General features: G+C 61.7%; 1 protein-coding gene across 3 annotated transcripts; it reads right to left on the bottom strand.

Annotated features, from left to right (window-relative positions):
- Nucleotides 1-255: 255 nt before the first annotated feature.
- VPS26B (VPS26 retromer complex component B) lies at nucleotides 256-14,892 on the bottom strand. 3 transcript variants are annotated; one of them, XM_042233612.1, is made up of 6 exons: nucleotides 14,454-14,892; nucleotides 7,351-7,507; nucleotides 4,991-5,155; nucleotides 3,269-3,517; nucleotides 2,106-2,248; nucleotides 256-1,700 (listed from the first exon to the last, which is right to left on the bottom strand). In XM_042233612.1, exons 1-6 carry the CDS (start codon nucleotides 14,674-14,676, stop codon nucleotides 1,621-1,623), a joined length of 1,017 nt encoding a protein of 338 aa, XP_042089546.1. In that variant the 5' UTR covers nucleotides 14,677-14,892; the 3' UTR covers nucleotides 256-1,620. The 3 variants fall into 3 exon arrangements, with proteins under 3 accessions (XP_042089546.1, XP_027835631.1, XP_042089547.1); XM_027979830.2 differs by having other exon boundaries at nucleotides 3,269-3,444; XM_042233613.1 differs by lacking the exons at nucleotides 256-1,700; nucleotides 2,106-2,248; nucleotides 3,269-3,517 and adding an exon at nucleotides 3,524-4,499.
- Nucleotides 14,893-15,320: the final 428 nt, after the last annotated feature.

Below are 15,320 nucleotides of genomic sequence, written 5' to 3'. Positions count from 1 at the left end.
TGACACGGCTGTCTCTACTCTTCCCTGACTGCCCCTCAAGTGTCTGGTCCCACGGAGGTTAAAGCAGCAGTTTCAGGACACCTTGCCAGGCTGGAATCAATCCGAAATTCCTTTCTCAGCCATGTGCTTGTCTGAAACCGGCATTAACAACATGGGCATTGCTGTTCAACAGGGGCCACAGGCGTTGGGAGGGTAGGTGTCGTTGGCTGGAGTGGCGCGTGTGGCGGGGCAATAAAGACACCACAGAGCCTGGTGGACTGTGGGCACGAAGCCTCCAAGCCCAGGGGCTTGCTTTAATCAGACACACAGCTGAAACAGAGCTTGGTTTAAAACACAGCCACTGCAAAACACACATCGAGAAACCTGTAAACGCGCAGCGGCTCAACTGCAGGCCACACTGCCCACCTGGCCCTTCCACTCTGCCAGGGTCCCAGTCGCACTTGTCTGGCACAGAGGCAGACCATGGGCAGGCAGAGGACAGAGGCAGCTGCGCTCTGGCTCCCACACAAGACTGGCATCGGGCGCAGTTGGCTGGGGGCAGGCGGTGGGTGGGCGGTCCTCGCAAGCAGGGTGCAGGCTGCCCCGGGGGGCCCAGGGCTCGGCTCACGCTCTGGAGAAGCCGAGGGCCGCTGCTCCGTCCTCCGGCACCGTGGTCCACCCGAGGGACCACCTGCCCTCGCCTGGCCGTCCTGCCCCAGTGCCGGCACTCTTCCCGGTGCCGCCCAAACGCCCTCTCTCCAGTCTAGCTCTGACCCACCAGCCCTGCCCAGTCTGAGGCCCACAGCTGCCCCGATTTCCGAGGAAAAGAGAGGTCCCTATAAAGACGACACAGAACAAACCGTCTGCTTCCCAGAAGACACAGGACCCAGACCCCCAAGCGCATGGTACCTACTGACCCCAGGGTCTGCCTAGTCTTTCTAGAAGAGATGAGAGGCCAGGACGGACAGCCACACCCTTAACACGACAGGCCCAGGTGCGGTGCGGCCACGGAAGACCCCCTCTAGCGTGGCGAGCACCCACATACACAGAACACCCTGGGTCCCAAGCTGTGGGGGGAGGACAGCTTCCAGGCGTCAGACTAAGCCCTGGTCCCTGGGAATGAGACGGACAGCAGGGATCAAGAGCCTCAGCTCCTGGGTGCCCAGGGCCACGACCACAGAGTTTTCCCTGTTGCCATCCATGTGCCACACGGACCCTGGTGTCTCTGTGCCCAGGGGCGGTGGCCAGAGGCACCCCACACCCCGTCCGGTCCAGGATCACGCTTGGGAGTCGGAGGAGGACAATGGCGGCCTGTGGAGGCGCCAAAGCGCCACGTCCAGACTCCCGAGGCAGCTCCCAGCCGAGCCCTCTGCAGCCCCACAGACAGCTCCCCGGGGACACCCCTCCTCTCCCTGCGCCCCTGTCGGGCACAGGGTCCCGGACACCCTGCCTCCCAACCCCAGCCCCTCAGGTTCTTCAGGAAAAAGGATTTACGTCGAAGACATGGTTTGTTTTCAGGCTGCGAGAGCGGGTCAGCAGCGATCTCCCGCCCCAGCCACTTCCCCGCCCTGGGCCTACTGTCTGCTGCCTCCGTCGGACAGTGGGCCGGGGGTCCGTGCTTCCCCCAGGGGTGTCGTGCCCTCAAAGCGCTGGGAGGCGATGGCTGCCTGGTGCGACATGCTCTTCCGGACAATGTCGCCCTTCCGCCACAGCACCACCTCCTGCGGGGCGGCGGGAACGGCACGTGAGGGGGGCCTGGGGAGGGTCCCAGGGACTCTTAGGCAACAGCCTCCCTGGTCTCCCGCCAACGAGCAGCTGTCCATCCCCTGGGGCCTCGTGGCTCCTGCTGGCCAAAGGGCCGGGAGGGCGGAGCAGCCACGGGGGCTGGGCCCGAGGAGGCCGGCTCTGGTGTCAACTGGGACCTCCAGCTCACCCCGCCCCTCCGCCCGCGGCCCCGCCCCTCCGCCCGCGGCCCCGCCCCTCCGCCCGCGGCCCCGCCCCTCCGCCCGCGGCCCCGCCCCTCCGCCCGCGGCCCCGCCCCTCCGCCCGCGGCCCCGCCCCTCCGCCCGCGGCCCCGCCCCTCCGCCCGCGGCCCCGCCCCTCCGCCCGCGGCCCCGGGGCCCCACCTGTTGCTTGAAGTAGCGCCGCTCCTCGTCGTCGATGAGCACCAGGTTGAGGTAGTAGCGCACCGAGAACTTCTTGTTGATGTCCCGCATGGTGGGCGTGAGCTCGTAGCCCGCCAGGAAGAGGCGGATGGGGATGGACTCTCCTGCAGGGCCGGGAGGGTTCAGGGGGGCAGGGCAGGCGCCCCGCCTGCCACCCGCTTCCAGGAGGCGCGCCGCCCACTGACGGGCTAGGCCCGCTTCGTCTCCTCCTGGCTGAGCCCGACAGAACCGGGGTGGCAGAGTGCCAACCACAGGACGCCAGGTGAGCAGCTCTGACTCTTACCAGTGCGAGAGCCAGCTGTCCCACCCTAGCTAGCGCACCGTCTTCCCCAGCAATTCCAGTGTCAGCCCCCCCACCCCAATTGGCACGGCCCACCCCATGCCTCCCGAGACTGGCGGGCCCCAGCTCTCTCCACTGAACTCTGGTGGGTCTGCTGCTGTCCCTGGACCCTCCTGTTCTCATGTTAATCAGGCTATAGGGTATCTCAGATCCCTTCTACCTCTAACACCGTGCCTTCCTCAGCTAAGTGGAACAAACTCAGGACAGGGCTCCACTGAGCAAGGGCAAAGACAAGAGCAGCCCAAAGCCACACACGGAGCCCACGTCACCCTGCGTGGCTCACAGGCCCCACGGTGCCCCAGGGGAGGGCAAGACTTGCTCGGCTGTGTGGCTGGGGACACAATGGAGCCAGTGGGCAAGATGGACAATTCCTGCCCCGAAGACCCCGCTCGGGAGGCCAAGGACCTGAGAAGCCACGACCCCCTCCTCCCACGTGACGTGGACTGGGGAGAGCTGCATGAGGCCTGGCGGCACCGAGTCCACGGGAAAACGCACATAGTCGGCAGCTGTAGCGCCGATAAAGAACCACAACAATCGCTCCTCCCAGGAACCACCAGGCTCCCACCAGCCCCCCCCGCCACTCATCCTAGAGGTCACGCCAGCACCGCGCACAGCAGCAGGGCGTGTCAGTCAGGGCGTCCACTCGGCCAGGCAGCCCAGAGCCTGACTGGTCAGCCTGGTGCGGGACTAGCAGGAAGGGCCACCTCGCTCCCCCAGCAGCAAGGGCGGTGTAAGTGGAGACGGCACAGGCTCGCGGCCCCAGCGGCCAGCCGGGCGGGCTCACCTCTCACGGGCGCGCCGTCCATGATCTCGTACTTGGCGATGGTGTCGTTCTCGTGGTACACGTTGGGGCCCGTGCCCGTCGTCTCCCGCTTGATGATGTCGATCTCCATGTGCTTGATCTTGATCCGCACCAGCAGGAAGTAGATCTTCCCCACGATGACGTCCTTCAGGTGGTACCTGCAGGGAGGAGGCCAGGAGGTGCGGCTCCGGGCGGGACCAGCCTCCTGGATGCGGAGAGGGCGCCGCCCACCTGGGGGTGGCGGGCCAGGGGAGCTGAGGCCACACGGGCCCATGCTCCCCCCAGGCTGCCCCGCGGAGCGAATTCCAATGCCCTGCACTGGAACCAGCCTCACTCCTACTGCCTCCCACACACGCCTCAGAGAGCGGGTCCCCGTCACCCCTACCTGGCGCTGTAACCAGCATGTACTTCAGAGGCTGTGGGGTGAGAGGCTGACCCACCAGGAGTGGGGACCAGGTCCCGGTCTTCCTCCAGCGCCTGGGAGCTAGGCCCTCCCGGATCAGTCAGCTGTGGGGCTAGTATCCACCCGGTGTGGCCGCCAAAAGCAAACGTTCTGAGTGAAGCTCAGGAAGGGGATGGGAGCTGGGGGTGGGGGCTGAGGACGCAGGCCCTGACCACAGGGGAGGACAGACCACTGACAGCTGCAGCGTGGGGGCCTGCCCGCATCCGGCCTCATCTGCCCCCACTTCCTGGGGGGGAGGCGGGCACCAGAGTGCGGCCCCGGGGGGGGGGGGGGATGCCGGAGCATGCCCTCTCCTGGTTCTCACTGGTCTGCAACCCGGACGCCCCTCCACGCTCAGTGTACTCTCACCCACAAGAGACACAAAGGAGCCGTTCCGGGGCCCGGGCTCTTCCTCCTTCCTGGCACCTTTCCTCTCACCTGACCCAAGCCCCTCATTTTCGGACAGGAAACCCAGGTACAGGAGCTGAAGTGCCGGTAAGCCCAGCCTGAGCCCTTGGGGGCAATCGCGGGCTTCCCCTGTGGGTGGGACAGCGGGCACCTGTTCTGGGCTCAGCCTGCTCTGCGGGCAGGGCCCGGTGTGCCCGTGCAGCCTCAGACAGGCCCGTCTCCTGCTCAGCTTGGTCTTCACTGCACTGCTGGCTGGAGGCTGCTTGCGTATCTACGAGGCGGCTCCTCCTACACCAGGTGGCTGGGGTGCTGGTGGGCAGCACTCCGGGGGCTCCGTCCTGGGAAGGTCTGTGAGCCCCGGGACTGCAAGGAGAAGGCAAAGGGCCCCTCCCAGGGGCAGGGCCACTCCCACAGGTGGGGCCCATGGGGCTGCGCTGGCTCCAGGCTGGGGCAGGGGAAACACAGCTGTCCGTCACCAGTCCTAGGAGGCCCTGTGTCCCCAGTCCCGCAGGAGGGCCGCCCAGGCAGCCCTCGCCCCAAACCTCTCGAGGCCAGTAGGTCTGAGGCGAGGCCGCCCCACCCAGAGACCCTCCTTGGCGACATGGGGGCTTTTTTAGTTCTGTGAGTCGAATAAACATTTACTTTGCATATTTGATTTTTGAGCATTTTCAGGAATGTCCTATATTGAAAAGAAAGATGCTCGTGGTAGTTTTTGAACGGTCAGTAAGTTCTGCGATTTACAAGCACTGAGATATTTCGACGCTGTAATAGCAGGCACGGTCTAAAACGTTCTGGCCAGTTGAAATCAAGTCCTGCACGCCCTCTCCCTCAGGCACCAGGCATCCACCACTCACTTGGACTTGTTGTACTCAAACTCGATGTGCAGACAGTCCTCAATGCCGACCTCCATCTTGATGGAGGAGTTCAGCTCGGGGTACGTGCTCAGCGTGTGCACCACGATGTCCATCTCCTTGACAACGTCGTTGAGGCGGCGGCTGATAGTGGCCCGAAGGAAGTACCTGTGGGAGGCGGGCAAGCAGCGAAGGGACCTGGGTTTACTCACTCCCCACCGCCCCCGAGAACCCCCGGCCAAGTCGGCCTCTGCGGCTTTGATTCCTCCGAGCAGTCGCCTCTGGGCACCCCCTCCCAGCAGAGACGAGACACACTCCCGCCATTGTGGCTGCAGGGAGCTCCAAGGCCCTTCCCCAGCCGCTCCCTGAGCCCGGCCCGGGGCCCAGGGGGGCTGTACCCCAGCAGCAGCCTCATGGCCACCTGCCAGGCACCGTGTGCAGCTTTTATTTCTGCAGCCCCTTCTGGCTCTTCGGATACAGGGACCACGTCCTCTTAGGTCTGCACGCTAAGACGGTGCTCCATGAGTGAGCATGGTTCAAGTCCCCCACAGTTAAGTGACAAGAAGAGGCAATGGAGAAGCCAGGTCAGCGAGTCCCCACAGCGTTTATTTCCAGACCTAGGACGCAGAGATGGGAGTCGCAGGCGACTGGCGGTCCCATCTCCCCGGTCCCATCTCCCCGCCCGGGGAGTCGGGAACTAGAGTGCCTGCGGAATGTCAGCCAGAGGCGGCACCCGGCGCTGAGGGGAGGGGCCTTCAGGGAGAGCCGGCCTCCTAAGGACAACAGCAGAGGAGATGTCTCAACCTGAACGGCGCCCGGCTGCACCACCCTGGGCATGAAACTGCCCTGGAGGAGGACACGGGAACCTGCACTTCTTTTTTTTAAATAATTCCCACCCTAGCCGGTGAGTCTAACACAGGACCCTGATAGAGAACCACTGTCCAACATCTCAATCCTGCAGCATCCCTCCTTTCTCCACACATCCTGTCTCTCTCCAGCTACGCTTTCCTCCTGAGTGTCTAACCTGTCCCGGAGTTGTCAGTACCCAGAGCACGCCCCAGAGATCGCTATCCAGAGTCCTGCTCGCGCCTGCAGCTTCCTCCCCAGCCCTCGCCTCGCCTAGCCGTCTTCACCACCCTGCAGGGGCTGCCCGCCAAGGGAACACAGGCACCTTTCACTGCGCATGAGGCTCTCCAGGCTCCGCCGGGCCGCAGCAGGGGTCAGGGGCTGCTTCCCCTTCAAGGCCGAGCACTATTTCACCATGTGGACACGCCTGGCGCTCAGCCACTCAGCCACTGATGGGCGCTGGCGGCGTGCCCACTGGGAACGCCGCTGCCAAACGCGAGCACACTCGCATTTGTCTGACTGCTGCTTCACTGCGTTTGGATTTATACGCAGAAGTGGATTTGATGAATCATTTGGTAGTTTTATTTTTAATATTTTGAGGAACTGCCATACTGTCTTCAACATCTTTCTGACATAAGAACGTCTATGAGGAGTCTACTGCAGAGCGTCACATTAAATCACAATAAGACCCCGTCCCAGCTTAACTGGCAACTAAACAGTGCTTGCTGTTGCTGCCTCCTCCGAGAGCAGTCACAGAGCGCTGCTGAATGGGGCACCTTCAGCGCTTGGACCTCCCTGCAAAGGCTGGAAAAGAAGAGCCTGCAGTCCGTCTTCTGACAGAAGAGGGGAGACCTCCCCAGAGCCTGTGTGGTCCCCCACGCAGGCCCCAGGTGCTGACCACGACTTGGAGCCAGAAGTCCGGGTGACATCACATAGCTCAGAGGCCTGGGATCAGTGCCCCCCTTGGGTTTTCAAGACTGAAACAAGGAAAACAATCCCCTGTACTTAAAAGGTGTGTATTCCTGTTCTAAAGCTTCTCATCCCGTGCTATGTTTTATCCTCTCCTGTCCCAAAAGATGCAGAGGACAGGTCTGGGATCAGAATCCAAACCTGGGACTGCCCTGGTGGTCCAGCAGCCAAGAATCTGCCCGCCACTGCAGGGGACACAGGCTTGATTCCTGGTCCAGAAGAGCCCACATGCCTCAGGCAGCTGGCCCCGTGCGCCACAAGAGCAGTCACTGCGGCGAGGAGCCCGAGCACTGAGACCAGAGGGGAGAGCCCGCTCCCTGCAGCGAGAGGGAGCCTGCCGGCAACAGCGGGGCCCCGGTGCAGCCGAGCGGCAGTCTAAAAGAGAGCCGAATCTGTGGCCCCCTCCTCGCCTGACAGCACGCAGGCCCTCGTCCCGGCGTGTGTGGAGTCGCGTCACTCACCGCAGCCTCACGTCCTGCCTGGGAACGCCTTCTCGCGTGACAGCATGCAGGCCCGCATCCCAGCGTGTGTGGAGTCGCGTCACTTACCGCAGCTTCACGTTCTGCCCGGTGTAGGACTCGTAGGGCTTCTCCACGTGGGTGAACTCGAAGTCAAAGGCCTGCGACTGGGTGACCTCTCCAGGTCGGGCCAGGTCCTTCACCAGGGACACGAACTCATGGTGGTTGCCGCGGTCATAGTAGAGCTCTGCGGGGAGAGCAGAGACCTCTGCTACTGGTGCCTGGCCCACAGGGGGCGGCGGGGGCCCGCTGCGGAAGCACCCCTCCTGGCCGCGGAGCGGCGCGTCGGTTCACGACCCCCTCTTCCTGCCCTGCACCCAAACACCCTGCGCTCTGTGCAGACCCTGTCCCGGGGCAGCACCCAGGGGACACAGCAGGGGCACCGCCACCGAAACACCACATCACCTCTTTACACAGTTACAGTGATTCCTAAGTGTGGGAAGCGTGCTCGACTCCGTCACTCAGTCACAACATCCTCACGGCAACCTGAGCGGCTGGGTGGGCCCGTCACACATTTGACAGACAGGGAAACTGAGGCGTGGTGGAGCAGGGCCGGGCCCAGCGCCCCAGGTCTCCTGCTGGGCCGCGTCTGCTCCTGGGCCCCGGGAGATCAGGGGTGAACATGAGGTGGGAGGCAGGTGAGGACTTGCAGACGGGTCCACGTGGCCCCGCTGACGGAGGGGCTGTCAGGCGACCCCAGTCTAGGCCACAGTCCCCGGACTCGTGTGATCACCAGGACCCCCGAGGCTGTGCTGAGGCACAGACGGCTGCACTCCCCCCCAATATCTCTGATTCCGGGGCCTGGGTGGGACTCAGGATGGACATCCCAACAGACTCCTGCTTGTTCCGAGACCGCCCTCCGAGAAGGCCTCCTGCACACCCACCCTCCTCTCAGACAGTCCTGCTGGCTGTCGGTCCTGAGTCAGGCCACCCGTGTGTCCTGGGCTGTCTGTGCCCACATCACACAGCTGCTGAAGTGGTGAGCTGTGCTCCAGGATGGCTGCTGGAGACGAGGCCCAAGACCCTAGCGCCCCCGGTCCCCAGCTGTGCAAGGGGGACACTTACTACCGACCGCCTCCACGTGGCCCCAGCGCAGTCAAGATCTGACCCCCCGCCCCGCAGCGGCCCGAGCAGGACAGGACGGGTCGGCGGGAGGAAGCGGGAGGCGGCGTGCTCTCACTGTGTCTGCTGCTGGCTGCCTGGACACGGGGGCTGGGACCACCCCCCGTCAGGCCTGGCCCGCACCTCTCGGCTGCCTCTCTCAGGGACAGCCTGAGCATGAGGGGCTGGGCAGACCCCAGACAGCAAAGGCCTGAAGCCTCTGACGATCGAGCCTTCTTGGCGTTGAGAAGCCAGATCCCCTGCCTCCAGAGCCAACACGGCAACCAGGCCTGCCACGGGGGCGCGTGGGGCAAGCACAGCTTCCAGGGAGCTCTCGGGCTGGCTGCCCCGGGCGCTGGCCCTGACAGACCCGCCCCGCGGAGCCTGCTGTCCCAAGCGGCAGGGCAGCGGCCGCGTCACGGGGAGCTGCAGTGCGTCAGGCCCGGCCAGCCCCACTACTTCCGCAAGCAGCGCCCTGTGGCCGCAGTTTGCTGCTGACCCCCCGTTATACATGGATCCGCCTTAGGTCACCAACAACCACCTGCTCCTCCAGGCCAGGCGGTGTCAGCAGCGGGCAGCGAGCCTGCCACATGGGGGGCAGGGCAGACCATCGGGGCGCGGCTGCGGGGGCAGGGTGCCCTCTCAGGGCAGTGGGGGTGGGGTACACACAGGGGCCAAGGGGACAGGGGCCTGTCCTTTGCCTCGTGCTGGTCCTACAGGAGCCTCTGCTGACCGGAACGGGTGGAGCTCTTAACTGGGGAGCTGGGTGTCTCGGGTGCCAAGCTCTGAGCTCTGCCGTGGTTTCAGGGGACAGCAGCAGGTGGAGAAAAGCCCAGTGTCTGAGGACCGTAAGTGGGAAATGCCAGGCTGATGGCTTTCGGCTCTCCTGGGGGCTTTACTTCTAAAAACTTAGACCCCGAGGCTAGTCCTCTACTTTGGAGTGCAATATTCTCTAAGAACATTAGAGATACCAAGGGAACACTTCATGTAAAGATGGGCTCAATAAAGGACAGAAACGGTATGGACCCAACGGAGGGAGAAGAGATTAGGAGAGGTGGGGACGATACACAGAAGAGCTAAACAGAGCAGGTCTCCGTGACCCAGAAGGCCACGGCAGTGTGGCCGCTCACCTGGAGCCAGACACCCTGGAGGCGGAGCCAAGCGGGCCTCTGGAAGCACTGCTACCACAGAAGCCAGTGCAGGGGACGACGTGCAGGCTGAGCTTCTTCAGACCCTAAACGCTGTTGATGATGATGCTGTTAAAGAGCTGCACTCAATACGCCAATAAACTTGGAACACTCCGCAGTGGCCACAGGACTGGAAAAACTGTGTTCATTCCAATCCCAAAGAAGGGCAATGCCAAAGAATGCTCAAACTGCTGGACAACTGTGCTCATTTCCCATGCTAGCAAAGTTTTGCTTAAAATCCTTCAAGCTAGGCTTCAGCAGTACTTGAATTGAAACCTTCCGGATATACAAGATATACAGGTTTAGATATATAGGTTTAGAAAAGGTAAAGGAACCAAAGATCAAACTGTCAACATTCGTTGGATCATAAAGAAAGCAAAAGAGTTCCAGAAAAACATCTACTCCTGCCTCACTGACTATGGTAAGGCCTCTGGACTGTGTGGATCACGTAAACTGGAAAAATCTTCAAGAGACAGGAATACCAGACCACCTTACCTGCCTCCTAAGAAACCTGTATGCAGGTCAGGAAGCAACAGTTAGAACCAGACACAGAACAACAGACTGGTTCCAAATTGGGAAAGCAGTACGTCAAGGCTGTATATTGTCCCCCTGCTTACTTAACTTCTATGCAGAGTACATCATGCGAAATGTGAAGGTGGATGAATCACAAGCTGGAATCAAGACTGCCAGGAGAAGTATCAATCACCTCAGATATGCAGATGACACCACCCTTATGGCAGAAAGTGAAGAACTAAAGAGCCTCTTGATGAAAGTGAAAGAGGAGAGTGAAAAAGCTGGCTTAAAGGTCAACTTTCAAAAAACTAAGATCATGGCATCTGGTCCCATCACTTCATGGCAAATAGATGGGGAAACAGTGGAAACAGTGACAGATTTTCTCTTCATGTGCTCCAAAATCACTGGGGATGGTGACTGTAGCCATGAAAACAGGAAACATTTGTTCCTGGGAAGAAAAGTTATGACAGTTCTACACAGCACATGCAAAACCAAAGACCTCATTTTGCTGACAAAGATCCATCCAGTCAAAGCGATGGTCTTCACGGTGGTCATGCAGAGATCTGAGAGTTGGACTATAAAGAAAGCTGAGTGCCGAAGAACTGATGCTTTTGAATTGTGATGCTAGAGAAGACTCTTGAGAGTTCCTGGACTGCCAGGAGATCCAACCAGTCCATCCTTAAGGAAATCAGTCCTGAATATTCATTGGAAGTACTGATGCTGAAGCTCCAACACTTTGGCCACCTGATGCGAGGAGCTGACTCACTGGAAAAGACCCTGACGCTGGGAAGGTGGAAGGCAAGAGGAGAAGGGGACGACTGAGAATGAGATGGTTGTATAGCATCACCGACTCAATGGAAATGAAATTGGGCGGCGTGCTGCGGTTCATGGGGTCGCAAAGAGTCGGACACGCCTGAGCGACTGAGTCAGAAAAATAGGAGCAAAGGTATCTGACGGCCCCTCTTCAGTGAGATTCTCTCAGCGCAGATCAGAGTGGGGCTCACACCAGACCAGTCCTGGCAGGGGTCAGGGGGACAAGACACCATGCAACTCCTTACGTGGTGACAGTGTGAACCCAGCCTCTCGGATGGAAGGTCACGGACTTCCCAACAAAGTGCATCTCAGCCCCGCGAACCACAGGGGACACTTATTCATGCCTGTCTTTGACCCCTCTTCTTCCAGAAGGTGCAGAGTATCTCACAGCCATCTGACGGGGACAGTCAACAACGCATGCCTGGGTGAAGGGTTAGAGAGACACGTCTGGAGAAAACCAGGGGCACCTCAGGAAAGAGCTGGATGACTGTCCCCTTCAACCCACTGGGAGTCAAGGAGAAGTTTACAGAAGGGACTGAGAGCATCAGAACTACCTTTGAGAAAGTTCGCTCTTACAGAAACTGAACTGAAAGAAAAGGTAAACAGAGGCAGGAAGGCCGGTCAGGAGACTGCTCCACATGGAGGCGTCAGGGGCAGCGGCACCGAGGAGGGTGAGGGAGCACTGAGGCGAGCTGCCCCCCGGAGCCGCTGGGGGCGTGGGGGGGAGGCAAGAGTGCTCCGGGGCCTCCCCCGGTTCGAGGCTGAGGCGACCCAGGGGACGTGCAGAGCGGGGGAGACGGGAGGAGTGGCAGTGCGGGGGCTGGGGCAGGGAGAGAGAGGAGCAGTCTGGTTTGGATGTGTCCTTGGGCAACCCGTGGTGTCTCTGCGGGTGTTCAGCAGGCAGTCAGAGACCCAGGCACGGAACCTGGGGGCGAGCTCAGGAGAGCAGAAAGGCTCGGGAGACGTGAGTCCAAGCAGACAGGGCAGCGGTGGGTGCAGATGGGGCTGCCAGAGCAGGCCGCGGCGCAAACGGGCCGGCCTGCCCTGAGGACTGCGGTCTGAACAGGACCCACGCAACAGCCACCAGAAAGCCGTCCCTGCGAGAACTCGGGCGACCCCTCCTGCTGGGAGGAGACGCAGGGCATGCAGCAGGCGAGGCTGGCCTGACACGGAGATCCTGCGGGCAGTCAGCAAGGCAACCAGAGCTGACTCTTCGAAGGTCCAGCCCCTGGATGCAGCCTAACAGGGCTTACGAGCGCTTAGCTGATAAGTGCCGGAGCCTGCACTTCACACACATCGACGGTCTCCAGCCCTCACAAGGCCCTAGCGACATCTGCCCGTCACAGAGCCTCACGTAACCGGAGTAACCCCTGCTTCGGCCTTGGCCACACGCCAGGCTGTCCATCGAACGCACAGGCAGGACGTACACACTTCCAAACCGGACAGACAGTGGCTTATAAGAAGAAAAATTCTGAGTGAAACAAACAAGGCAGGTGGCTGGAGCACAACATCAACACCCTCACAGGCGGCTAGGGCAGGACCGCCGCCTGGCGCGTCACCGGGACAGCAGACCTCAGAGCCGGAGCGAAGCCCCGCCTGCCGCCTGCCGCCAGGAAAGCGAGGAAGCAGAAACCACGCGCCCGCAACGTGGGGACCGCACTCACCAGCCTCGCTCCAGTGCCCCGAGGCTGGGCCACCACAGGCACCACACGCTGCACAAAGCCTGGGCCCTAGACCCCCCACCATCTCCCAAGGGGATTCGGTTGCTGTCCCTGCCTTACAGGTGAGAGCACTGAGGCCCAGGGAGGGGACCGCTTCCCCAAGGCCACAGGGTGGACTCAGGGGCCCAGGAAGAGCTGTCGACGGAAGCAGAAGAGGCTCTGAGAAGTCTGGGGAGGGATGCTGCCCCGGGACGCGCGTGGACAGGAAGCCAGGCAGGGCAGCCAGCCCCCTTCCAGTTGGGCTGGAGGGAGGCCTTGCCAGCGCCTCAAACAGCCCATTCCACAACCGCTGGGGCAGGGGCGCTCTGGCTACCTTTCATGGACGGGGAGCGGTCACCCCCGGGAAGGATGGCACAGCTGCTGGCTAGACGTGCCCATGTGCACTCCTGATGCAGAGCCGCGGAATCCAGTGACAACCTTAACGTTATGCTATGGAAACACTCAATCTAGGGAGGCCTGAACTTCATCGCCTGACTCACGCCCAGCACAGAATGCTGGGGGTTCATCCTGTGTCCCCAGGAGCTCTTTGCTAGGAGTGATTTTAGCTTCCACAGATGTAAGACATTTCTGCGGTTCTGGCATCTGGCTGGTAGAGGCTGTGAAATGCAACCCCCGACAATGGAGAACGAGCAGGCCCACCGTGCCAACAGCACCGCTGTTGAGGGGCACTGCCGAAGTCGGAAGCGAGCGGGCAGAGAGCCTAAAGCCCACTCTCCAGCTCCAGGCCACTCATTCTGGGTTTAGAATAGCAACGGATGGGCTCCTAGGATCAGCTAGCCTTCGACCTGATTTCCGTTAACTTAAACAGCAGAAGCCAATACTTCAGGCCGGGCACTGAAGTGCTGAGCACACAGCCTTTCCCCAGGGCTCCCGTGTTTTCTGTCTCATCAAAATGGAGAACAGATTCTGTGCTGGGATCTCAGGGAGTGACAGAGAGCCTCTGAGGAGCGTTCCCAGGAAACCCCCTACACAGGACCAGAGCGGGCGGGGGCATGGGGCATGATTTCTCTGCTCGATGTCTTTTCAGCCAACTGTGGTATTTACTGTGACCCTACTCCTGAACTACTGACACAAACTATTTCAGAAGTACCTGTGAGTTTTAATAAACAGGAGAGTCCAAACAGAAGTGGAGACAACCCTGTGTTGACTGGCAGCTCCCAAACCTGTTTTTTATTGTCTAGCTGTAACGGCTAACAATCATGTTTGAAAACTGTTAGAGCCTTGGGAAATTTTGGCCACTTAGATCTGGGGCTTGGGAGCACCCTTTCTTTAAGAAGAGTGCCGCAGACTCTTCTAATCAGGAAGTCTTAGGGATGCAGCTTGTGTGGACGCAGGGCTGATGCCGGAGCCCGCGGGGATGCTTTCTCAAGCAGCTCCCAGCGAAGGTGCAGTAAGAGGCTGGTGGGCACAGACACTAGAGAGAGGGGGGCGGGCCACGCGGCGCTCGGAGTGGTGGTCACGACCTGCAGGCTGGCCCAGCTGGCACGGAAGCCGAGGCAGGCCCGCGGAGCTCGGACCCAGGGCGGCGGGCAACAGACCACAGGGCCTGGGGCGGAGTGGGGGACAGGGGGTCTGGAATTGCAGCCGTGCGTGCAGGGGTTAGAAGACAGGGGTTCGGGTCGCGCCAGGGGCTGGAGGGGGCGCAGCGGTCTCAAATCGCAGCAGGGGGTGCGGGGGCTGGGGGGCAGGGTTTCGGGTCGCGCCAGGGGTCTGGAGAGGGAGGTCAGAGGCTGGCTCGGGGTCACGGGTCGAGGGCGGGCGCAGGGGTGGGCCCGGGCGCGGCGGATCCCGCACTCACCGATCTGCCCGATGAACTCGACCTTGATGCCCTGGTGCTCCAGCCGCTTGTTGGGGTTCTTGAGAGCCAGGCTCACCTTCCCGGCCACCGTCTCGCCATCGTAGAAGAGGAAGTACTTGTCCTTCTTCCCATCCTCGGTCTTGTGCTCGGCCCGCCGCCTGCTATCCGCGTCGTTCAGCAGGATGTCCACATCCACGCTCTGCCCGAAGCCAAAGAAGCTCATGGCCCTGCCGGGCCGGCCGGGCCTGGGGAGGCCGGCGGGCTGGGCACGACGCCGACGCCCGCGCTCGCCGGGCCGGCGCGGTTCCGAGGGCGGGGCAGAGCGGGCGCGCCAGGCACCCGCCGGCCGCGGCCTGCGGAGCCCACCTCGGAGGCAGCAGCCCGGCCCCGGAGCAGCTTGCAGCGCGTCCGCGGCTCAGCCGGACGCGCCGGAGTGGCTGCGCGCATGCGCACGGCCCGCCCCCAGCGCGGCCGCCGCGCCCCCGGGGAGCTCGCACTGCGCCTGCGCGCCGCGAGCACCGCCCCACGCCCGGCAGCCGGCGGGGCGGCGGCGGCTCCTTCCTGGCTCCTGCCCGACCTGTCAAACACCAGTCCAGTAAAATTCAGACCTAACGGTGTCCTTTCTAAAAAAAAGAGCCCTTTCTGGCTGCCTTTTCTGCCTTTCCTGTGTTTAATCCGTTGACCGGTAGGCAGCTCCCCCACTCGGCTGTGTACGCCTCCGCTTGCTGAGTGACGGGTAAACGCGGCCCTTCGACAGGCCGCCTGACAGGGGGCAGAAGTGACAGTTACAACAGGAAGTGCCCTGCTTCAGCTTCTCTTCAGTGCGTCCGCCACGTAGGGAAAAGAAGCCGGAAGGCAGTATGCTTG

This window comes from Ovis aries, chromosome 15, assembly GCF_016772045.2.
Source record: "Ovis aries strain OAR_USU_Benz2616 breed Rambouillet chromosome 15, ARS-UI_Ramb_v3.0, whole genome shotgun sequence".
Lineage (NCBI taxonomy): Eukaryota > Metazoa > Chordata > Mammalia > Artiodactyla > Bovidae > Ovis > Ovis aries.
This window is presented reverse-complemented; position numbering and strand designations above follow the sequence as displayed.